Source organism: Hyperolius riggenbachi, chromosome 2 (assembly GCF_040937935.1).
Source record: "Hyperolius riggenbachi isolate aHypRig1 chromosome 2, aHypRig1.pri, whole genome shotgun sequence".
Classification (NCBI taxonomy): Eukaryota; Metazoa; Chordata; class Amphibia; order Anura; family Hyperoliidae; genus Hyperolius; species Hyperolius riggenbachi.
In genome coordinates this window covers 394,173,977-394,198,357 of record NC_090647.1, presented here as the reverse complement: position 1 = coordinate 394,198,357, position 24,381 = coordinate 394,173,977, and the positions used below count along the sequence as shown (strand labels likewise).

At 43.3% G+C, this 24,381-nt stretch overlaps 1 protein-coding gene across 14 annotated transcripts in view; it reads left to right on the top strand.

Moving 5' to 3' along the window:
* The window catches only part of PLXNA2 (plexin A2), a 3,799,727-nt gene that overhangs the window by 1,838,379 nt on the left and 1,936,967 nt on the right, over positions 1–24,381 (top strand). The window contains exon 18 of one of the 14 annotated variants that reach the window (XM_068269775.1): positions 19,546–22,683. The exons of the other annotated variants lie outside the window; for them this stretch is intronic. Within the exon in view, the coding sequence (XP_068125876.1) occupies positions 19,546–21,636 (2,091 nt within the window). The 3' untranslated portion in view covers positions 21,637–22,683. Of the gene's footprint in view, positions 1–19,545; positions 22,684–24,381 lie in introns of those variants that run through there. 14 annotated transcript variants of the gene reach the window in all.

The window sequence follows — 24,381 nt, the reverse complement described above, 5'->3', positions numbered from 1 at the left end:
AATACAAGTTAAGGCAACTGCTCAAACAAATGTAAATTTTGAAATTCTCTTTTCAGCTCGCCTCAACAGTAACTCCCGTACATCACTCTGTATATGACCCTTCACTTATTTCTCTACCTCTTACCTTCTTCCAACCAAATCTTATCAGATAGTACCAATCACAGCATAATGTGAGTATCAGATTACTAACATTCTAGAGGAAATAGTCATATTAACCCTTAAATATTGGGCATTGGTGTTCAAGCTTTTGCTGACTACATACTATATTCTATTTTATCATTATGTTACCCACAACTACGTTATGTGTTATGTTTTATAAGTTAAATTATAAGCACAGTATGTTCTCCTCTGCAGGACATAGTTCATGTAGCAATTGAGGATATTACTGTTAACATCTCTATACTGTTTTTTTGTGTTTCTCTGTTACCAGAATTCTTACCTTATCTTACCCTATTTGAGCTACAATTTTATTGTATACTGATTTTCATACAGTTGAATTATATGCTTATATGTGTATCTCTGTGTTATCTTTCTCAATAAAAGTTATTGAAATTAAAAAATAATAATTTATATATTTGTAATAGAATAAATAGCCTTAAAATCACGTACTCATTAATAATATTATAAATAGAAAAAAGGTATATACAGGATCTTCTCAAAAAAATAGCATATTGTTATAAAGTTCATTATTTTCTGTAATGTACTGATAAACATTAAACTTTCATATATTTTAGATTCAAATACACACAACTGAAGTAGTTCAAGCCTTTTATTGTTGTAATATTGATGATTTTGGCATACAGCTCATGAAAACCCAAATTTCCTATCTCAAAAAATTAGCATATTTCATCCGACCAATAAAAAAAGGTGTTTTTAAAACAAAAAAAGTCAATCTTTAAATATTTATGTTCAGTTATGCACTCAATACTTGGTCGGGAATTCTTTTGCAGAAATGACTGCTTCAATGCGGCGTGGCATGGAGGCGATCAGCCTGTGGCACAGCTCAGGTGTTATGGAGGCCCAGGATGCTTCGATAGCGGCCTTAAGCTCATCCAGAGTGTTGGGTCTTGCGTCTCTCAACTTTCTCTTCACAATATCCCACAGATTCTCTGTGGGGTTCAGGTCGGGAGAGTTGGCAGGCCAATTGAGCACAGTAATACCATGGTAAGTAAACCATTTACCAGTGGTTTTGGCACTGTGAGCAGGTGCCAGGTCGTGCTGAAAAATGAAATCTTCATCTCCACAAAGCTTTTTAGCAGTGCCACAGGCTGATTGCCTCCATGCCACGCCGCATTGAAGCAGTCATTTCTGCAAAAGGATTCCCGACCAAGTATTGAGTGCATAACTGAACATAAATATTTGAAGATTGACTTTTTTTGTTTTAAAAACACCTTTTTTTTTATTGGTCGGATGAAATATGCTAATTTTTTGAGATAGGAAATTTGGGTTTTCATGAGCTGTATGCCAAAATCATCAATATTAAAACAATAAAAGGCTTGAACTACTTCAGTTGTGTGTATTTGAATCTAAAATATATGAAAGTCTAATGTTTATCAGTACATTACAGAAAATAATGAACTTTATCACAATATGCTAATTTTTTGAGAAGATCCTGTATATATATATATATATATATATATATATATATATATATATATATATATATTAGAATAAATAGCCTTACAATCATGAACACATGAAAAATCCTAAAATAACGGTAAAATTAAGAGCGATATATTTGTAAGTTAATAAATCTGAAAACTATAATCAACGCAATATAAGTCTAAAAAACAAAGTTAATACCAAAAGTGATGTATTTCTAACAGAATGAGGTTGAAAACGATATTTAACCACTTTACCCTCACGCGTACACATTTCTCCGTCCCTTTTTCCATCCTTTCACCACCAGGGACGGCGAAATGCGTACTTTCCGCGCTCCCGCCGCTGCCCGCGCTCCCGCTCGCTCTAGCACGCACTCCCGCTCGTAAACACGCCACCGGCCGCTCGCCCGGAGATCAATGAACGGGAAAATCCATTCCCGTTAGTTGATCTAAGCCCCGCAATGATCCGCTGCTTCTCCAATAAGCAGCGCAATCATTGTGAAAAAAAAAACGTTCCCAGCCTCCTAGTACTTCCTGCAAGCCTCTGGAAGGACGCTTGCAGGTCACATTAAACGAAAAGTTACTGTTGTCATCTTGTGGCCAAATAGTAAAACTACATCCTAAAGCATTTTTCACATACAAATAAATTAGTTTTACACAAAAAATTGTGACTATGAAGATTGCATATTCATTCTTTGGGAATGCCAGTCATCCCAATGTAGGTGATATTTCTCCATAGTATCAAAAATTGTATGAAAAATAAGATCTGTCAACATAATGCTGTCCACCCTGGAGAGAACTTTGTCAAAATTGAGGTCTGGTTGTTTCCAAGAACATGCTATTACCCATAACACTGAGCATAATAACACAAAATAAACTCTCCTCCATGATTTCGGTATTAGAGGATTAGGGGTTAGAAATAGTGCTTATATAGCTTCCAGATTAATTTGTTTTTCACATAAGTTGCTTAAGAGAGAACCCACCTGTGTCCATATCCCCACTGCTTTCGGGCATTCCCAGAATAAATGCAATATAGAGCCATCAGTTTGACATCCACGGAAACACTGCGGAGATACCTGAGGAAACATCCTATGCAATCTGGTTGGGACCTGATACCATCGCGTAGCTACTTTCAACACAGTGTCTCTAACTGCTGCATATTTTGTAACAGTTTTTATATTGGAGTATATTTTATTCCAATCAGCTATGTCCAAATTCTGTGCCAGATCCAAGTCCCAGGCCACCATGCTACTTGTTTTGCATTTTTCAGAAAAGCTTCTCAGATAATTATAAATAGGAGAAATCATCCCCTTTGGGATCTGTTCTGAAAGATAGAAATTTTCAAAAAAGTAGCATTTAGGTGACCACCAGAAGTGGAATTCCGCACAAAAATTTTTTTAAGCTGACAATATCTAAAGTGTTCAGAACTGGGAATCTGTCTATTAGTTTGAAGCACTTCTAAGGGGAGGAATTTGTCTCCTTACCAAAATGTATTAGCAGTAGTGTATCCTTGAGAAATCCACCAGTGAAAACTTCTGTGATCTAAAAAGGCTGGAGGAAATTCCGGGTGACCAATAAAAGATAATTTAGGGCCAAACTTTGAGCCTAATTGGAATTTTTTATGGTATCTGAGCCAGGTACACAATGAATCTGCCACAACCAGATTGCACTTATAAATCTGCCTCAGGTAGTGATCCGGTAGGTATATCAAAGATTGAATATTATATGGTTCCACCGATAATGTTACAAATTGGATCCATGGAATATTCAACTCTGGTTTGAACCAGCCTATTATTTGAGAACATCTAGCCGCCAATAAATATGACCACAGGTGGGGTACCCCCACACCCCCTTGGGTAGTTGCTCTATATAGGGTTGAGGTTTTGAATTTAGCTCTCTTATTGTTCCAAACAAACTTATCAATCACCTTTTGAAATGTCTCAATAAGTTTCCTCTTAGGAGTTAGAGGAATTGCACGAAAGAAATATAGTATCCTAGGCAGTATAACCATTTTCACAGCTGCAATTTTCCCAAGCCAGGAGATTTTATATTTAGACCATTCTTGCAGTGTTTGAGTAATTGAGAGTACTAAAGGATCATAATTGGATGACACTAGTGAAGAAAAACTAGATGTAATTTTAACTCCTAAGTAGGAGTTAAGCCATTTAAAATCAAAATTAGCTTGATATAATTTCACCACTGCACGGGGGAGATTTATTGGTAGTGCCTGGGATTTTTCCATGTTAACTCTTAGTCCGGAAACTTTGCCAAAAGAGTCCAGCAGGGGGAGAAGGGTGGGCAGGGAAGTCAAAGGTTGTGACAGAAACACCAGAGAATCATCTGCATAAAAGCCTACTTTAAACTCAGATCCATTGATCTCGTATCCTTTGATATTTTCATTAGACTGGATTGCCATTGAAAGTGGTTCCAGGGCCAATGAAAACAGCAAAGGTGAAAGTGGGCACCCTTGTCTGGTGCCCCTACGCAACTGTATCTGGTCCGAAAATACTCCTGGTAGTTTAATCCTGGTTTTAGCATTATTGTATAATGCTTGGACTCCCCTTAAAAAATTACCCATAAGTCCCATTCCTTCCATTACCTGGTACAAATATGGCCACAGGACCGATTCGAAAGCTTTATGCAAATCTAAGCTTAGCATAAGCCCTAGGTTCTCAACGTGTGGTACGCGTATCCCAGGGGGTACTTCTGATGGTTCCAGGGGGTACTCAGGCTTGATATACTTAACCAAGTATAACAAATTTAGAGTTTTAGAAAATGATAAATCTTATTAAAACAACACCAAATTAGGTGTTTTAGCTAATTAAAATAAATAGTAAATGCTTGGAAATGATTTAGAACCAATTATGTACTATGATTAAATATATATTTGTCAAGGGGTACTTGTGATAATGTTTACTATACTAGGGGGTACTTGGTAAGTACAGGGTTTCCAAAGGGATACATACCAATAAAATGTTGAGAAACACTGGCATAAGCAATCTATTATCCTTAAGTTTCACATCCTGTAAGATGTTACAGACTAATCGAACATTATCTATCTAAAATGGAGACCAAGTGGATATATGACATGAAATCGTTGACCCCTAACGGTCTCAATGTGGAAGTGGACATCAATTGCTTTATAGCAGATGACTGATGTCCGCTGATAGTTATGGGGATATTTGCTGTTTGTTGGGGTTATGGGTAACATATGGGAGAATGTTCTCTTTTCCAGGTTGTAATGTTATGAAAATAGTTGTGATGTCCGCTGAAACTAATTCATGGGGATATATTGCTGTTTCTGGGTTCATGGGTAACATATGGGATGGTGTTCACTGTTCTCTCTTTTGTTCGATTATGAAATGTTATAAAATCAGTTGTTGATGTATACTAAGGGCTGTATGTGACATTGTGGGAGCTGCTCCAATTTTATGAGGGGCAGCCTTTTTACTATTAATAATTTTATTGTCAATATCTAATTGGTATGTGGGATAGTGTAATGCAGCTTTATGCAATATTCATGAGCTGTTTTATAGTTATGAGGGGTAGCTGGTTAGAAAGTAAATAATCCCCCTCTGGGTAAAAACCACATTGGTTTGTACATAGAATTTGCCTGCCATTAGCTCCTTTCAGCTAGAAATGAGTAAATTAGTAGAATCTACCCTTTTTGGGAGGGAAACTGTTTTATACTTTATATTTTATATATAATTTTTTTTATATTATTACAATCCTGTGTGAGTAGCATGATAGCGTAAGTAAAATTATCAGTCCAATAAATCTAAAGGTTTTAATATAGGGGCTGAATCGGGAGATTCATTTCAGTAATTCCCAGCGTATGCCATTGGTCAATAGGGGGTGGGTTGCGCGGCCAATTGCTAGTGCGAGCCTAAAATTTGCCGATGTTCTGGTAATGTAGTTCGCAACACAAATCACAGACCAATAGGAACAGGCTCTAAAGTCAGGTGGCAGCGCGCAAGTGGGTTTGGGAAATGTAGTTCTTAGTGGAAGATATGAACCAATAGGATTAGGTTCCTGCGGTCAGGTGACAACGAGTGGCGAATGAATGCATCGCTTGAGGCTGCATTACAAGAAGGGGAAGTAAATAAATAGCGTCTTGCTGCTCCGATAGGCCAAGCCCCTGATGAGTCAAGTGACGAAACTAGTAGGGCGTGGCTTACGGAGCACGGAAGACGCTACACGTTGTTCTATATGCGCATTGATGTTTTGGAGATTGTAAGTGCACTACTTTTTAACTTCTTTTTAATAAAAACGGAATTATGCTATGTTGGGATCTTTCTGAGTCTTAGGACAAGTGATCTAAGCATCAATAAAAACTTTGGCTGATGCCACATGCTGTTGTTGCTGGTCCCTGCTGGTCAGCGCAGGCAATCTGGTGAGAGGCTTGCATTATTACTTTGGTGGAGGACACACCGGGTGATGCTGGATTATTAGTGGGGTACACACTGGTGCATAAGCGTGTATATGTATGTAGCAGTATTACGCTATGTGTCTGTACCTTACTTCTCTTTACATGTGTGGAGGAATTGAAGCAGAGCGGGAAGTCTGAGAGATACTGGCTGGGCCAAAAGTGTGACAAGCTGATTGTAATTGATCGGCCACGAGTTTTGGTGAGCGTTCAAATGTTTTATTTCATGAAGACCAAGTGAATTTTGCAGGACTTTGGAAGGAACAGAGCTCAACCTGAGGACAGATATATGTGGAAAGGGTGTTGAGCGCCATTTTGTCTTTTTATATATATGATTGTTGAACTGTGAGGCACACACAGGAGATAACAGAAGGCGATCCATCCATTGTGATATTAATTGAGTGGATTTTAGCATATTTTATTGTTTAGTGGTATTATTGGTTTGAAGTGAGGAGCGCATAACCAGGATATATTATCCATAATTTTTATTATCTACAGTTTGTCTATTAGGCATAAATCCTGCTTGTGGGTTAGAAACTAACAGAGGTATAACTCTAGAAAGCCGTGTTGCCAGAATTTTTGCAAACATTTTTGAATCATTATTAATCAGGGAAATGGGCCTAAAGTTTTGGGGTAATGAGTGGTCCTGATTAGGTTTCGGGAGTAGGGTCATGTTAGCAAAAGTCATGTCATCAGGGAATTTATGGCCATCAAAAATACTGTTGAACATATCAACCATATATGGGACAAGAGTCGGTGAGAATTTTTTATAGTATAGACTTGAGAAGCCATCAGGGCCTGGTGATTTCATTACCTTTAAGGATTTTATTACCTCAGTTATTTCTGATGGTTTGATCGGTTCATTTAATTTTTCCAAATAAGATGAAGCTAAAGCAGGGAGCGTGACTGAGTTTAACCAATCCTGTATCTTTGATAAATTTATTTCCTCAGGTTCTGCAAAAAGTTTAGTATAATAATTTTTAAATATTTCCGTAACTTTCTCTGGGAGAGATTCAAGGTTACCGGATCTTGATTGTAGTCTATATACATGTGGAGGTCTATAATAGTGAGACAACTTACGAGCAAACATAGTGCTTGCAGAGTTACCATATAAGAGAAATCTAGCTTTAGCAAACTTCAGGGTTTTTTCTACTTTTTCTGATAATAATTTATCTAACTCTATTCTTTTTTCCCACCATTACAGAGTCCACAGTGAAACTCTGCCTACGATATAAACTATCCAGTTCACGAGATAAATGTTGTATCCTAGCGAGACGCTCTTTTTTGCGTTTAACAGCCATAGCAATCAATTTGCCCCTTATTACAGTTTTATGCGCTGACCATAAGACCTCTGGTGAAACTTCTCCATTATTATTGAGTATAAAATATTCTTCTAAAATATTTTGAATCTCATCAACATTAGACTGATTTTGCAAAAGTAAATCATTTAACCACTTGAGGACCGTGGGCTTTAACCCCCTTAAGGACCAGGCACTTTTTTTCCATTCAGACCACTACAGCTTTCACGGTTTATTGCTCGCTCATACAACCTACCACCTAAATGAATATTGTCTCCTTTTCTTGTCACTAATAAAGCTTTCTTTTGGTGCTATTTGATTGCTGCTGCGATTTTTACTTTTTATTATATTCATCAAAAAAGACATGAATTTTGGCAAAAAAATTATTTTTTTAACTTTCTGTGCTGACATTTTTCAAATAAAGTAAAATTTCTGTATAGATGCAGCGCGAAAAATGTGGACAAACATGTTTTTGATTAAAAAAAACCCCATTCAGCCTATATTTATTGGTTTGGGTAAAAGTTATAGCGTTTACAAACTATGGTGCAAAAAGTGAATTTTCCCATTTTCAAGCATCTATGACTTTTCTGACCCCCTGTCATGTTTCATGAGGGGCTAGAATTCCAGGATAGTATAAATACCCCCCAAATTACCCCATTTTGGAAAGAAGACATCCCAAAGTATTCACTGAGAGGCATGGCGAGTTCATAGAAGATATTATTTTTTGTCACAAGTAAGCGAAAAATGACACTTTGTGACAAAAAAAAAAAAAAGTTTCCATTTCTTCTAACTTGCGACAAAAAAAAAATGAAATCTGCCACGGACTCACCATGCCCCTCTCTGAATACCTTGAAGTGTCTGCTTTCCAAAATGGGGTCATTTGTGGGGTGTGTTTACTGTCCTGACATTTTGGGGGGTGCTAAATTGTAAGCACCCCTGTAAAGCCTAAAGGTGCTCATTGGACTTTGGACCCCTTAGCGCAGTTAGGCTGCAAAAAAGTGCCACACATGTGGTATTGCCGTACTCAGTACAAGTAGTATAATGTGTTTTGGGGTGTATTTTTACACATACCCATGCTGCGTGGGAGAAATATCTCTGTAAACGACAATTTTTTAATTTTTTTTACACACAATTGTCCATTTACAGAGATCTTTCTCCCACTCAGCATGGGTATGTGTAAAAATACACCCCAAAACACATTATACTACTTCTCCTGAGTACGGCAATACCACATGTGTGGCACTTTTTTGCACCCTAACTACGCTAAGGGGCCCAATGTCCAATGAGTACCTTTAGGATTTCACAGGTCATTTTGAGACATTTGGTTTCAAGACTACTCCTCACGGTTGAGGGCCCCTAAAATGCCAGGGCAGTATAGGAACCCCACAAATGACCCCATTTTAGAAAGAAGACACCACAAGGTATTCCATTAGGAGTATGGTGAGTTCATATAAGATTTTATTTTTTGTCACAAGTTAGCGGAAAATGACACTTTGCGAAAAAATTTCCGCTAACTTGTGACAAAAAATAAAATCTTCTATGAACTCACCGTACTACTAACGGAATACCTTGGGGTGTCTTCTTTCTAAAATGGGGTCATTTGTGGGGTTCTTATACTGTCCTGGCATTTTAGGGGCCCTAAACCGTGAGGAGTAGTCTTGAAACCAAATTTCTCAAAATGACCTGTGAAATCCTAAAGGTACTCATTGGACTTTGGGCCCCTTAGCGCAGTTAGGGTGCAAAAAAGTGCCAAACATGTGGTATCGCCGTACTCGGGAGAAGTAGTATAATGTGTTTTGGGGTGTATTTTTACACATACCCATGCTGGGTGGGAGAAATAACTCTGTAAATGGACAACCGTGTGTAAAAAAAAATCAAAAGATTGTCATTTACAGAATTATTTCTGCCACCCAGCATGGGTATGTGTAAAAATACACCCCAAAACACATTATACTACTTCTCCTGAGTACGGCAATACCACATGTGTGGCACTTTTTTGCACCCTAACTGCGCTAAGGGGCCCAAAGTCCAATGAGTACCTTTAGGATTTCACAGGTCATTTTGCGGCATTTGATTTCCAGACTACTCCTCACAGTTTAGGGCCCCTAAAATGCCAGGGCAGTACAGGAACCCCACAAATGACCCCATTCTAGAAAGAAAACACCCCAAGGTATTCCATTAGGAGTATGGTGAGTTCACAGATTTAGGATTTCACAGGTCATTTTGAGAAATTTGGTTTCAAAAAATAAAATCTTCTATGAACTTACCGTACTACTAACGGAATACCTTGGGGTGTCTTCTTTCTAAAATGGAGTCATTTGTGGGGTTCCTATACTGTCCTGGCATTTTAGGGGCCCTAAACCGTGAGGAGTAGTCTTGAAACAAAATTTCTCAAAATTACCTGTGAAATCCTAAAGGTACTTATTGGACTTTGGGCCCTTTAGCGCAGTTAGGGTGCAAAAAAGTGCCACACATGTGGTATCGCCGCACTCGGAAGAAGTAGTTTAATGTGTTTTGGGGTGTATTTTTACACATACCCATGCTGGGTGGGAGAAATATCTCTGTAAATGGACAATTGTGTGTTAAAAAATCAAAAGATTGTCATTTACAGAGGTATTTCTCCCACCCAGCATGGGTATGTGTAAAAATACACCCCAAAACACATTAAACTACTTCTCCCGAGTACGGCGATACCACATGTGTGGCACTTTTTTGCACCCTAACTGCGCTAAGGGGCCCAAAGTCCAATGAGTACCTTTAGGATTTCACAGGTCATTTTGCGGCATTTGATTTCCAGACTACTCCTCACAGTTTAGGGCCCCTAAAATGCCAGGGCAGTACAGGAACCCCACAAATGACCCCATTCTAGAAAGAAAACACCCCAAGGTATTCCATTAGGAGTATGGTGAGTTCATAGAAGATTTTATTTTTTGTCACAAGTTAGCGGAAAGTGACACTTTGTGAAAAAAAACAATACAAATCAATTTCCGCTAACTTGTGACAAAAAATAAAATCTTCTATGAACTCACCGTACTCCTAACGGAATACCTTGGGGTGTCTTCTTTCTAAAATTGGGTCATTTGTGGGGTTCCTATACTGCCCTGGCATTTTAGGGGCCCCTAAACCGTGAAGAGTAGTCTTGAAACAAAAATGACCTGTGAAATCCTAAAGGTACTCATTGGACTTTGGGCCCCTTAGCGCAGTTAGGGTGCAAAAAAGTGCCACACATGTGGTATTGCCGTACTCGGGAGAAGTAGTACAATGTGTTTTGGGGTGTATTTTTACACATATCCATACTGGGTGGGAGAAATAACTCTGTAAATGGACAATTGTGTGTAAAAAAATCAAAATATTGTCATTTACAGAGGTATTTCTCCCACCCAGCATGGGAATGTGTAAAAATACACCCCAAAACACATTGTACTACTTCTCTCGAGTACGGCAATACCACATGTGTGGCACTTCTTTGCACCCTAACTGCGCTAAGGGGCCCAGAGTCCAATGAGTACCTTTAGGTTTTACAGGGGTGCTCAAAATTTAGCACCCCGCCCACTTGCCAGGACAGTTAACAAACCCCACAAATGACCCCATTTTGGAAAGAATACACAACAAGGTATTCCATGAGGGTAATGGTGAGGTCATTGAAAATTTTATTTTTTGTCACAAGTAAACGGAAAATGACACTTCGTTAAAAAAAAATTTTTAAAAAAAATTCTGCTAAATTGTGACAAAAACTAAAATCTTTTATGAACTCACCGTGCACCTCACATAATACTTTAGGGTGTCCTCTTTCCAAAATGGGGTCATTTGTGAAGTCTGTCCTGGCATTTTAGGGTCTCTGCAATCATTACATGTATGGCCAGTATTAGGAGTTTCTGCTATACTCCTTATATTGGGTATACGGGTAATGCACTCTGGGCTGAAAGGAAAAATGAACAGCAAACATACCTTGCTCCACATCAATGGCAGATCTTCCTCCACATCAATGGCAGTGATAACCTCAGGAGAGAGACACCCCGTGCCACCCTGCACTCAGGGTGAGCCACCAACTTATGTGACTGGGCCTTAGAACTTTATTATACAGCATTATGCCTGTAGGATACAGCAATATGCCTGCCAATAGAGATGACTCTGTGTGGCATTAAAGCATCATCATAGGCCCAAAGTAAATCACATATAAACCGGGGGTGTCCACACTCAAGGGAAATTCAAACATGCCGTCTTATATCGCCAACCCAGGACAGATCAGCAATATCAAGCATGGAAACCGATCCTCCTTCCGACTTTTATGCTTTCCTGTTTGGTTTTCAAGCTTACCTCTCCTCTCCCTGGGACAGTGTACGAAAGACCACTGAGTGTGTGCCTACTCCTGTGTCTGGAGTTCCCTAGGTTGTAATAGTGTACCTGCTCGTGGTACCTCTCGAAGCACTCCCCTATGCATAGGCCAGGCTGGTCAGGACATTTGGGACAATAAAAACTGGTGTCATTCCTTCTTCTAGCACTGCTGCAGACACGACAATGTTTTCTTCGGATGCGTTGACCTGGGGCACACGGAATCTGATAGGCATAACGCCTTCCATGCAGTCGGCTAGTTGCATCGGGGGGGTCTGGCACCTCCTGGATACAGGATGTCCAGAATGATCTGTTCCTGAAATTGAAGGAAAGATCCAGTTCTCCCAGCCTTACTGTAGAACAAGGCTGTTGTAAACTGCCAATTGAATCAGATAAAAATACACTTTCTTATACCAGGGTCTTGTTTTCCGGGAAACTAAATAGGGCGCTAACCTCTGGTCATTGAAGTCCACCCCTCCCATGTTGACATTATATTCGTGGACGACAAGGGGCTTTTCAATGACCGCAGTTGCCCGTTGAATTTGGACTGTCGTGTCTGTGTGAATGGTGGACAGAAAGTAAACGTCCCTCTTGTCCCTCCATTTCACTACGAGCAGGTCGTCAGTACGCAAGGCGGCCCTCTGCCCCCGTTCAAGTCTGGTGGTAACGAGACGTTGGGGGAAGCCCTGGCGACTAGGCCGCGCAGTGCCACAGCATCGGATTGCTTCTAACTTTAAGTGCTGAAAGAGGGCCACACTTGTGTAATAATTGTCCACAAAAAGATGGTACCCCTTCTGGAACAAGGGTGACACCAACTCCCACACAACCTTTCCACTGCTCCCCAGGTAGTCAGGGCATCCGACCGGCTCCAATTTTGAGTCTTTTCCCTCATAGACCCTAAAACGACATGTATAGCCTGTGGCCCTTTCACAGAGCTTATACAGTTTCACCCCATACTGGGCGCGCTTGCTTGGGATGTATTGTTTGATGCCAAGGCGCCCGGTAAAGCGTAAGAGGGACTCATCTAAGCAGATGTTCTGTTCAGGGATATAATCATCTGCAAATGTTGATGACAGGTGATCTATGAGGGGCCGAATTTTGTGGAGCCGGTCATAAGCAGGGTGGCCCTTTTCATGACAGGTTTCGTCGTCGTTGAAGTGCAGGAAGCGCAGGATGGACTCAAATTGTGTCCTGGACATGGCAGCAGGGTACAAGGGAACATGATGTACTGGGTTCGTAGACCAATACGACCGCAATACATTCTGTTTCATTAGTCCCAAGTGAAGGATAAGGGCCAAAAAGATTTTAATGTCAGAAACTTGGACTGGTTTCCACCGGAAAGGCTGGGCATAGCTGCTCTCCGGGTGCTCGGTGATGAATTGTGTGGCTTTACGGTTGGTCTCAACCACAATTAAGTCCAAGATAACCTGGGTGATGAACAGCTGCAAAAAGTCTAGGGCCGTTCCTAGATGAGCTGTCGCCACCTGGACTCCACACTGGGCGGTGAAAGGGGGCACTACGGGTGCGGCGGAGTCAGGGGATTGCCAATCTGGATGTGCCAGCACCTCTGGGAGTCTATGGGTACTACGGGGCCGTCTTCTTCTTGGTGGCTGCGACGGGGGTACTACTGCACTTGCCACCGTACCAGTTTCAACTTCCATGCTGGCGCTCACCACTTCACCAGGGTCTACAGAAGTACTGGTACCAAGTCCAGGAGATGCTGCGCTGCTGGTGCCTGCCTCACCAAGAAAACTATCATGAGCGCTAGCACCACCCTGCTGCACTTGAGGCGGATCCTGCGCCACCTGTGGTCTAACGACATGGGGTCTGGTACGCCTGGCTCTAGCCGGGACCAAAGCCTCGTCATCACTTTCGGTCAGGGAACCACTGCTTTCCACAGGTTCAAATTCGGACCCAGATGATTCGACGGATGATTCTTCCCAAAAGAACTCATCCCACTGGTCCATATACCTGTATACTTCCTCATCGGAAAGCCCCCTTCTTGCCATTGTGAAGAAAAACAAAAGTTTGCTTTCCTAAAACAGAAAGAATTTGCGATAATTCAGGTTGGAGTGAGCTCGAGATGTCTCCCAGGCACCACTGCTGAATATATGCAAATTAACCATTGTACCCTTAGAAGCTAAACACACCTCCAGAACCGCTGGAATGCAATGATGTGTCAGCTTGTTAATATGTACAGAGCCATAATAATCCAACATGCATACAGACTGTTTCGGATTGTGGACTGCTAAACTTATGGGGTTTTCCTCCGAGACTACCCAGAAAAAAAGAGCACCTACCTAGCAAAAGGGAGTATTTGAGAGGTATTGGGGTTGGTGGGAAGTGGGGTCTCAGAGGCAATCAAACAATCACGGGACAATCAAATACAATTACAGCACAATCGACTCCAATCACAGCACAAGCAAATCTGATGCCCTCGGAAGCTGGTGGTTGGAGGTGGTGTGGGGTTGGGTGGGGTTGGGTGTGGTGGGGGGGAGGGTAGGGTTGGGTGTGGCGGGAAGTGGGGTCTCAGAGGCAATCAAACAATCACGGGACAATCGAAGCCGATCACGGGACAATCAAATACAATTACAGCACAATCGAATCCAATCACAGCACAAGCAAATCTGATGCACTCGGAAGGTGGTGGTGGGGAGGGTGGGGTTGGGTGTGGCGGGAAGTGGGGTCTCAGAGGCAATCAAACAATCACGGGACAATCAAAGCCGATCACGGGACAATCAAATACAATTACAGCACAATTGAATACAATCGCAGAACAAGCAAATATGATGCACTCGGAAGGTGGTGGTGGGGGGGGGAGGGGGGGTTGGGTGTGGCGGGAAGTGGGGTCTCAGAGGCAATCAAACAATCACGGGACAATCAAAGCCGATCACGGGACAATCAAATACAATTACAGCACAATCGAATACAATTGCAGCACAATCAAATCTGATGCACTCGGAAGGTGATTGGGGGTGGTGGTGGGGTGGGGGTTGTTGGGAAGTGGGGTCTCAGAGGCAATCAAACAATCACGGGACAATCGAAGCAGATCACGGGACAATCAAATACAATCGCAGCACAATCGAATACAATAGCAGCACAATCGAATACAATCACAGCACAGTCAATACAATGCACTCGGACGGTGATTAGGGGGGGGGGGTCGGGTCTGAGGGCGATTTGAGGGGGTGGGGGGTTGATCAGGAGCCCGCACGGGGCAGACTGAGTCCTGATCTGATGAGAGGCAGACACAGGGGGTTACTGATCGCAGATCAGTTAGTGATTGCTGGGGAGGACAGATGTAAACAAAGAGCAGAGGATGTAAGGGGATGTAATCAGGAGGGGGGTATGAGGGCAATCAAGGGTCTGGGCAGGTGATCGGTTGCCCCCGCGGGGCAGTTAGGGTCTGCTCTGATGGGTGGGGGTGCTGAGGGGTGATGGACAGGTGATAGACAGGTGATCAGAGGGGGATCAGGGGGTAAGGTATCTGTATACAGATGTATACAGTATACAGGGGGGTAGTCTGGGATGGGGTCTGGGGGTGATCTAAAGGTAGGGGAGGGGAATCAGGGGTGACTAGGAGGCAGTTAGGGACCTAAACTAAGGGACAGCGTCAATAGTTAGTGGCAGGTGGGGGGGGTGGGTTTATAGGGGTGCAAGGGTGCTGGCAGGGGTCTGCTGGGGTGATCAGGGGGGGGGGCATGAAGGCTGGGGTGGGAGATCAGGGGGGCTAGGCACAAAAATCAGCAGTGTGGAGTGTCACTTACAAAATGCTTCCTCCTCGCTGGTGGTCTCTGGAACAATGAGACCACGAGGCGAGGAGGAAGCATGTTTAAGGCACTTTGTTTACCTAACAAAGTGCCTTATACTCCCCGATTGGCTGATTTTACGGATTCCTCCGCTCGCCGGCTCTGCTAAGTGGCCGGCGAGCGGAGACTAAATGCCGGGCTTCCGAACACCGGCGGAGGATCGCGTCACGGATGACGCGATCGCTCCGCCCATGCCCCTACAAGGACCGCCGCCATTTGTCAATACGGCGGTCCTTGCGGGGTCCACTTCCCGGCCGCCAATTGTCTATACGGCGGTCGGGAAGTGGTTAAACGCCATGATAATGGAGAGAATGAGACCCCAAACCCTTTAAAGCTACTTGAAACCATGTGATGGTCTGACCAGACACAGAAATGAATATCAGCATCTACAGCATTAGCCAACAAAATTGGAGAGACCAATACATAATCCAATCTAGCAAATGATTGTTGAGGGTGAGAGAAATAGGTATAACTCCTATCTCCTGTGTGGAATGCCCTCCAAAGATCAGTCAGTTGAAATGTCCTGTGCAATCTCCTCAGTGCTCTTGGAAAAGCTCTACCTTGGGTAGAAGATGAATTTCTATCAATTAAGATATTACTGACGCAATTAAAGTCACCTGCAAGTAGTAAGTGGCCAGATAATAAACTTTCTAACTTAGCAAACATATCCTTAAAAAATTGTGCCTGAGAGGACTGAGGAGCGTACACATTACACAAAGTGACATCCTTCCCCATTAGAGAGCCTTTCACTATGACATAGCGGCTATCAGGATCTTTGTAAGTCTGAGTATGTTCAAAAGTGATTCTGTTATGTATTAATATAGCTGTTATAATTTAAGTAGGCCTCAGTTACTTGGCCTGAGTTTTATGTAAAAGGCTTGACCGCAGTGTATGCCTTTAAAATAGATAGAGGGTTGGTGATGCAGGCAGAGGCATCTCAGGGTCTGCGTGTAGCAGAAGATACACGCAGATACTGAGAACATGTTCCTAACAGAAGGCCATCGGCCACTCTGACCTCAACAGGAACAGAAAACATTGGCTATGTTTACTAAACATTTCACATTCCTGCATCTGGGTCAAGTGCCTCATTGATTATTAATCGAGTAGGCGGGTATGATGACACCACGAGTGGGTCCACCAATAGACTGATATAGGAGGTGGCGAAGATGATGTCATATTTAACTCTTTCCTAGTCGGTATTAAAGGGGGTGCGAGCGATGGGAACTCACTTCTGCTTCTTCCCTCTGCACTAGCTCGCAAGGCCGACTGGGACCTCTAAGCATGTTATTCCTTACTGTAATCTGATATAATGTATGTTGTACATATGTAGTTTAGTGTAACGTAGTTAGGAAGAAGGTACCTGATAGACTTCAAGAGGGAGTCTAATCAAGCAGCTATAACGCAACATGGAAGTCTGCTTTGCCAGGAGATGAATGTATCTATCTGTATTCCTGTTTCCTGAATAAATAACGTAAGAAGCCTGAGAAAGTCTATATCCTGTTTGCTGTGTGGAGAGTCAAGTGATCTCACAGTCTGTGAGACGATGGTGTCGAAGCAAGGTGATAAGAACAGTTTATAACAATTGGTGCCTGAAATCCTTCCCTGCCTAAATATACAGGCAGACGGGGCCGGGGCCGACGGAAAATGGTTTCAAGATATTCCACAGCAAAACAAGCGGAATAGACGGACACGGACTGTAAAGCTTATCACGCTGATACTGATAAGCTGGTGTGAGAGTGTGCATTGCGTGAGCCAAGCAAGCACACGACGGGCTGCTGCAATTCGTGGAAACCAGCGGCGAACCGCGTGGATGTTAAACTTTGACTGGAAGTGCACATCAGTCATAGCCAAAACCGGGTCGCAGGTGACTGGAAGCTCCGAGGCCGGCTGGCAGCTGCCGCTGGAGATCGATCCGCTGAGCCAGTGTGGGTACACAGAGATGGCTCAGTAATTCCAGGGGGTCCACTCAAGGTTCGTGAAGTTGCCACAAGCTGGTCGAATTCGCAGGCTTACAAAGTCTTCTGCTCAGGCAAGTATAGCGTTTCGTTTATTTGGTTTTGTAGCAATGTTTGTGGTCTGTTATATATGTTAACAGTCTGCATGATGTGTTTTTTTCTACAGCTGTGTGTTATCTTTCTGTGTTATGCTAAAGTGTGGGCAGCGTATATAGTTTCGTTTTCTCTCTGGGCAGTTCTGGGCTGGGAGGGATGCCAGCGATGTTTGTTTTTATCTCGTGCTCTCTCACGCAGATGGTGGATAGTGGGGAGGGCAGTTAGGGGGAGGAATGGAGGGAACATAGTTGGGATAACGAGAGCAGCCCAGAATAGTGGGGATACTGGTTCAAGTCAATGCTATTAGTTCGTTAGTGCTACGTGATGCTTCTGTAATCTCAGCATGATTCAGTGTCATGGGTTTTATTGGTTTTTTTTCTGGCGGATCGCAGAGCGTAGGTTTAGTGGGAAGGGGGGCCAATACAGTGCATCATCCCACCCCCCTCTCTACAGATTGGGGGAAGCACGGTTGAGGTTTGTGTCCGCGGATATCTGTTAACAGCTGGAATGATTTGTTAAGTTTCTGTCACTCCGCATTCCAGGCAAAGGTTTATGATATGAGTAAAGGTCGGTGTAGTTGTGGAGAATTCCTTCTGTTCAGGATGTTTTGTTTCAGCCGTCATAAGATCGGAGTTCTGTGGGAAGCTTTTGAGTGCACGGGGTTGGTGCATGTTTTTTTTTCCTCCATCTACATGTCCAAGATGACTTGCGTTTTTTCTGGGAGGAAGATGGTGGCAGTGGAGAGAGCCCGCCCCCGAGAGTCATGGCCCCCACACGTCATGGCAGGGGGGAGGAGGGGCTGGGGGATCCACGTCACGTCAGGCTGTGCTCGCGGCTCCGGGCAGAGCAGCTGAAAGGGAGGGGGGTAGAAATACAGAGACATTCTCCTGTGTGTCTCGGTTCTCACAGTATTTCCCCAGAGCTTTTCCCTGGGTCCATGGAAAGGAATGCCAGAATAGGAAGTGTTTCCCAGCTAGGTGCAGGGAATCACGTAGCAGTACTGATCAGAAATGGGTCTGTCTTGTGTTGCTTATGGGAGTATTCCTGTGAGTGGGGCACCTTAATGGGTGGTGCAGCATGAGTTCCCAATAGGAAAGGGGGGACAGTGCATCAAGGGGGTGCCGGAGGTGGAAAAAAAGGGAGTTGACCAATCCGGGTTTCCGGTAACGTTTTTTTTCCGGTTTTTGTCGTGGACAGGGCCAGAGCTTGACTGAGAGGTCTATGCTGGGCTGGGGCTGTTTTTTTGTGCGTTTTTTTTTTTTTTCGTCCACTGATTGGTCAAATATGTTTTTTCCAGCTCCTATCAATTGTAGCACAAAGAACAAGGACTGACAACAGTTCATGGGGCAATTATACAGATGATAAAATTGCCGTTTACAGAGTGACAGTGTATCAGTACGCTGTTTGCCATGTGACTACCTACCAAGTGGGCATTCAGGGATCTGCATACAGGCATGTGACGCTGGTATGCTTAGCCCTGCACCCTGTGTAGTTTAAGTGTAAAGTGCTCCTTCCTACAGGGAGGCAGCCAGTTTTTGGTAGTTTAGGTGGTGGCACGGCAAACATTGATCAGAGGGTACAACACACAGAACTTCTAGCAGAGCTGGTATCGCAATGAAGTTCTAGATAAGTTAATGCGACCATGAGTAAGTGCATTGCAGGCTCACCTGCAAAGCAGCATCAGGTGTGGCATCCGTAATCTGTGCATGCGACGGCCGCGCATGGACAGATAAGGGGGGATGTGGAGTGAGCTGCAATGGGGTGAGAGCTTCCAAAGGGGAAGCGAGCTTCCAAAGGTGAAGTCCGCGGGAGCATATTTTAAACAGGTGAGTACTGAGGATAGTACTGAGGTAGGGGGGTGAAGTTTAACTCCAATCTACCAATAAGAGTAAACAGAGTTCATGAGAACCATAAAGCAACGAGATCAATTACGATATATATTGATCAATCTAAAGTGTAAAGAGTACAAGCCGCAGGGCGAATCCCAAATCATTAATAAGAATTGATTTGTTTGTATTTCGATTTCAGGTGTTTGGCAATATGGAATTGAGACAGCTGCAGTGCTGGCAGCAAAGATGGAGATGTCAGTCGGATACGCGAAAGGTTCCAGATGCCAATCTAAGCTTGGAGAACAGCGAGATTCCTGAGATTGGAAAGAGACTAAAACACGAGATTCCTGAGAGTGGAAAGAGACTAAAACACGAGATTCCTGAAATGGGAAAGAGACTAAAAACCGAGGTTCCTGAGATCGGAAAACGTCTAAAAAAACTGTCTGAGCAAAGCATAGTGCAAATTGCCAATGTTTTTCTTTCCCAAGGTGGTGCTTTTATAATGAGGAGTACCGTGCTGATGGTGATCCTAGGTTGCCATTTCGTCCTAGGAGAACGAAGAGAGGACATTCTCATGTATAATAAGGGGTTAATGAGAATGCAAGGCCCAAGCATGTTAATGTTGGGTGACAAAGGTACTGATCCTTTCACACCTCCCTCCGCTTGGCACAGATGGACCATGCAGGGACGGAGGAAAAGAGCACTTGTGCCAGGAGAAAGCAAATTTCATGGCACAAGGGGGGTGAAAGGTCTGAAGGGTCAAGTGTGCGGGCAGTGGGAATTTAATGGCAGTATAAATCTGCTATTGAATGCCACACTCCCAGAATCAATGCACCGATCCAAAGGTTTGTTAAAAGGTACATTGCAGTATAATGGGTACATGCAAAAGGTGGAGTGTGTGATTCAGGGGTACCTTGTCTTGGTTATGCAGAGTGAGATGGTTCCAGATTGGAGAGGAACGAACAGGAGGCGTCAATTCTCTTACCAGAGAGACGCAGGGGACAACATCACACTCTGGAGCTACCAACAGAGAGTGCCTCTGAAACAACTATACACACGTAAAGGCTGGAAAGCCAAGGGTGGGAGGTTCTCGAAACAAGAAGTAAAAATCGAGATCAAGCCACATTTCCAGGTGACAAAGAGGGTGGGGAGAGCGGTCCCGGGGGAGGGAAAGCCCACACAGGGAACCCCATCCACACTACACGGGTCACAACAGGGGACGATATTACACAGTCCATATGCAGCAGCTTATCCTCATGATAGTTGGGTAAGTGAAGAGGTACTCTTAATTGAAAGATTGCAGAGAGTACAGTCTTCCCGACCTCAGGTACATAGTGTGCCTCAGGACATAAGGGGGGAAGAGGTCCAATCAGGACAGCTGGGGACATATTGTGTCAGCGAAAGATTGGACAAGGGGAGGTATATTAATTTTTCTGGAGAAGGATCTTTTGCATGGCAGCTTCGAGATGTTTGGGTGAACAAATGGAAACGGTGCAACATTCCTTTAGGCACCGCCACTTCCTTAGTTCCCACCTCAACCCGTGTCTTACACCAGGACCTGAGAGGTCAACCTTTTTTGGTGCTAGACAGGGAGGTGAAACAAGTAGAGTTGTCCTCATGTGGGCAATTCTTGCAGAAGTACCTGCGTTGGCTGGGGCAAGTCAAATTTAGTGAAGATGCCTGCAGGCTCAATAACGCAGAGTGCGAGGCTACCATTCAAAAGATCCACCCTGAAGCCCAACCGATAGTTCCGGTGGCGGAAGGAAAGGTTTGTTTTTTTAACATAAGGTCTAATGATACATTCAAGGTATATTCTCATAATTGTTCCGATAAGGGGGAGTTTCCAAGGGGAACATATTGTGTGAGTGGAGATCCCATATGGATCCTGTCATCCAGGTTTGATGACGTTGTTTCTCAAATTGTTAAGAGAACTCTAAAGGTCAAAGTTTCACGGGTAGTTCCCGTCCTGAAAGAGAACACGACATGGGACAAAGGGGAACAGGGTTTGATCCAAGACGGCCACATGTTGTTACAAAGGTTAAACAAACAGTACACTAAGTTAGAGGTAAGATTTCACCATGATACAGGTGATCTTAACGAGGTAGAACACAAACATGAGCAGGTGAGTTCCAGTCTGCCCTGGTGGACAAAGGTTCCGGTGATGTTCCAGGGACACTCGGACGGGGCATCTGCAGTTCCAAAGTTCTTTCTGCACCCACTGGTCGTCTGGATGGGGATGACAACTTTAGGCATCGTTATCCAGGTGAGGTTGCGGGTTAAAATTACGTAAAATAAATTAACCGGTCCAGAGATTGGTGCCTCATAAACAATCTCCGGAACCAATAGTTTAAATTAAGGGATATACAGGGTTACGTGTATAGGTTTAGTAGTACCTAGGAGCTGATTGTATAAAGGCGCTCTTTTAGAAGGCACCTGGCACTGCTCCGTTTTGTAACAACCAAACGAGTTTCACTTTTCTGTGGTCATGCAAGTTTGTGAGTGATACGCAAGTGACGCAAATGCTGAGCATGTGGTATTGAGGGACTTAGAAGTAGGGCTTCCCCAGAGAGCCTGGTTACAGGAAGACCAAGAGGTCTTGCTCTCTCTCTTCCAGGGGTAACCGCCTAGAGCAGAGAAGTTGTGTGAGCACGAACATCGAAAAGTGAAACATACAAGAAAGAAACCAGGTACTGGGAGGTTCAGACGCTGGGATCTGCGGGTCAAGCCGTTTTAGGGGGGATTGTTATAATTTAAGTAGGCCTCAGTTACTTGGCCTGAGTTTTATGTAAAAGGCTTGACCGCAGTGTATGCCTTTAAAATAGATAGAGGGTTGGTGATGCAGGCAGAGGCATCTCAGGGTCTGCGTGTAGCAGAAGATACACGCAGATACTGAGAACATGTTCCTAACAGAAGGCCATCGGCCACTCTGACCTCAACAGGAACAGAAAACATTGGCTATGTTTACTAAACATTTCACATTCCTGCATCTGGGTCAAGTGCCTCATTGATTATTAATCGAGTAGGCGGGTATGATGACACCACGAGTGGGTCCACCAATAGACTGATATAGGAGGTGGCGAAGATGATGTCATATTTAACTCTTTCCTAGTCGGTATTAAAGGGGGTGCGAGCGATGGGAACTCACTTCTGCTTCTTCCCTCTGCACTAGCTCGCAAGGCCGACTGGGACCTCTAAGCATGTTATTCCTTACTGTAATCTGATATAATGTATGTTGTACATATGTAGTTTAGTGTAACGTAGTTAGGAAGAAGGTACCTGATAGACTTCAAGAGGGAGTCTAATCAAGCAGCTATAACGCAACATGGAAGTCTGCTTTGCCAGGAGATGAATGTATCTATCTGTATTCCTGTTTCCTGAATAAATAACATAAGAAGCCTGAGAAAGTCTATATCCTGTTTGCTGTGTGGAGAGTCAAGTGATCTCACAGTCTGTGAGACGATGGTGTCGAAGCAAGGTGATAAGAACAGTTTATAACAATAGCGACCCCCCTTGCCTTGGAAGAGAATGTAGTGGCGTAACTTTTTTGATAAGATTTATCTAATAACTTCAAGGGGTTCACTCGTGCAAAGTGCATTTCTTGTAGAAACAGTACATCAGCCTGCAATGATTTGTATTGCTGAAAGGCTTTACGCCTTTTCTGAGGGGAATTAAACCCCTGTACATTATGTGTAATACATTTCAACGCCATTTAATTTCATGTAAGAGCCATTGATAACACAATCAAAAAAGAAATTTCTCCAAGGCATGAGGGGTCTCCCTTCCACTCCGGCCCCCCCCCCCCCCCCCCCCAGAACATGTGTCTCCTCCCCCACATATAGATATAGGTCTCCAGGTGGACAGCAATAATTCTCGGTAAGCAACAAGAAAAAAACCAAAAAAAAAACTAAAACTAAAAAGAAACTTATATAAAACCAACAATTCTGCATAACAGGCATCAGTAGAACAAAGCCTAACTGGCTAATATCAGAACAAAAATCACTCCCAGGTCCAGTCCAAAACAGGGCTGGATGTACCTGGAATACTCCAGTCACAGTAAAAACTGACAACTGAGGGGGTAGCCAAATAGCACAAGCGAGGTTTGAGAGACAGACCGCTATTAGAGCGAAAGTAATTAACAAACTGTGCAAGATGCTAAACGTTACATTAAAGCTATATGTGGATCATATGCCCATTCAAGTATTGAGAATCAGTCGCCTGAGAATCGGCGATCCCTGTTCTTTTGGGATCGCTGGGGTGTCCATATTGGAGAGAGGGGTCGCCTGCTGCTTTTAGCTGGAGTAGGTGGCAGTGTCGGCGGTTCCAGGCCTAATTTAGACAAAAGGCGGTGACCTTCTTTAGGTATGATAGCAGAGTAGATAACCCCATTTTGTTGTACCACCAGGCGAAATGGGAAGCCCCATCTATATTTTATATTGGCTTTTTGCAGGACTGCTGTATTGTCCTTCATTTTTCATAGTTTTTCCAGAGTCACTGGAGAGATATCCTGATATATTGAAATTCGGTGCCTTTCATATTCCAGTGAGGTTGCCTCTCTCGATTCCTTCAGGATCCGCTCTTTGATAAGAAAGTCCTTTAGGCATAACACTATATCCCTTGGTGGTTGCTCCGGACTTGGTTGCGTTCTAAGGGCTCTATGAATTCTATCACAGGTGAAAGCTCCATCTTGTGCGTCAGGAACCAATGTTAGAAATATAGCGGAGACATGCTTTTCTAACTCTGTATATGTTTCAGGCAGGCCCCTAACCCGAAGGTTATTGCGGCGGTTTCGATTATCTAAGTCCTCCACTTGAGATTGCAGGGCAGTGACTGTTTCTTTCATAAGATCGTGGTCTTTTTGAAGCTCATTATGCACTTTTAAAAGTGCGTCATGCTTTGATTCAAGCCGGTCCGTACGTTCCCCAAGTAAAGTAATCTCGTGTGTCAGTGATGATTCAAGTTTATGCAGCTCTGATTGAAACTTACTTGCCAGTCTAGTGTACATATTGTCCAAACTGTCTTCAAGGTCCTGTTTTGT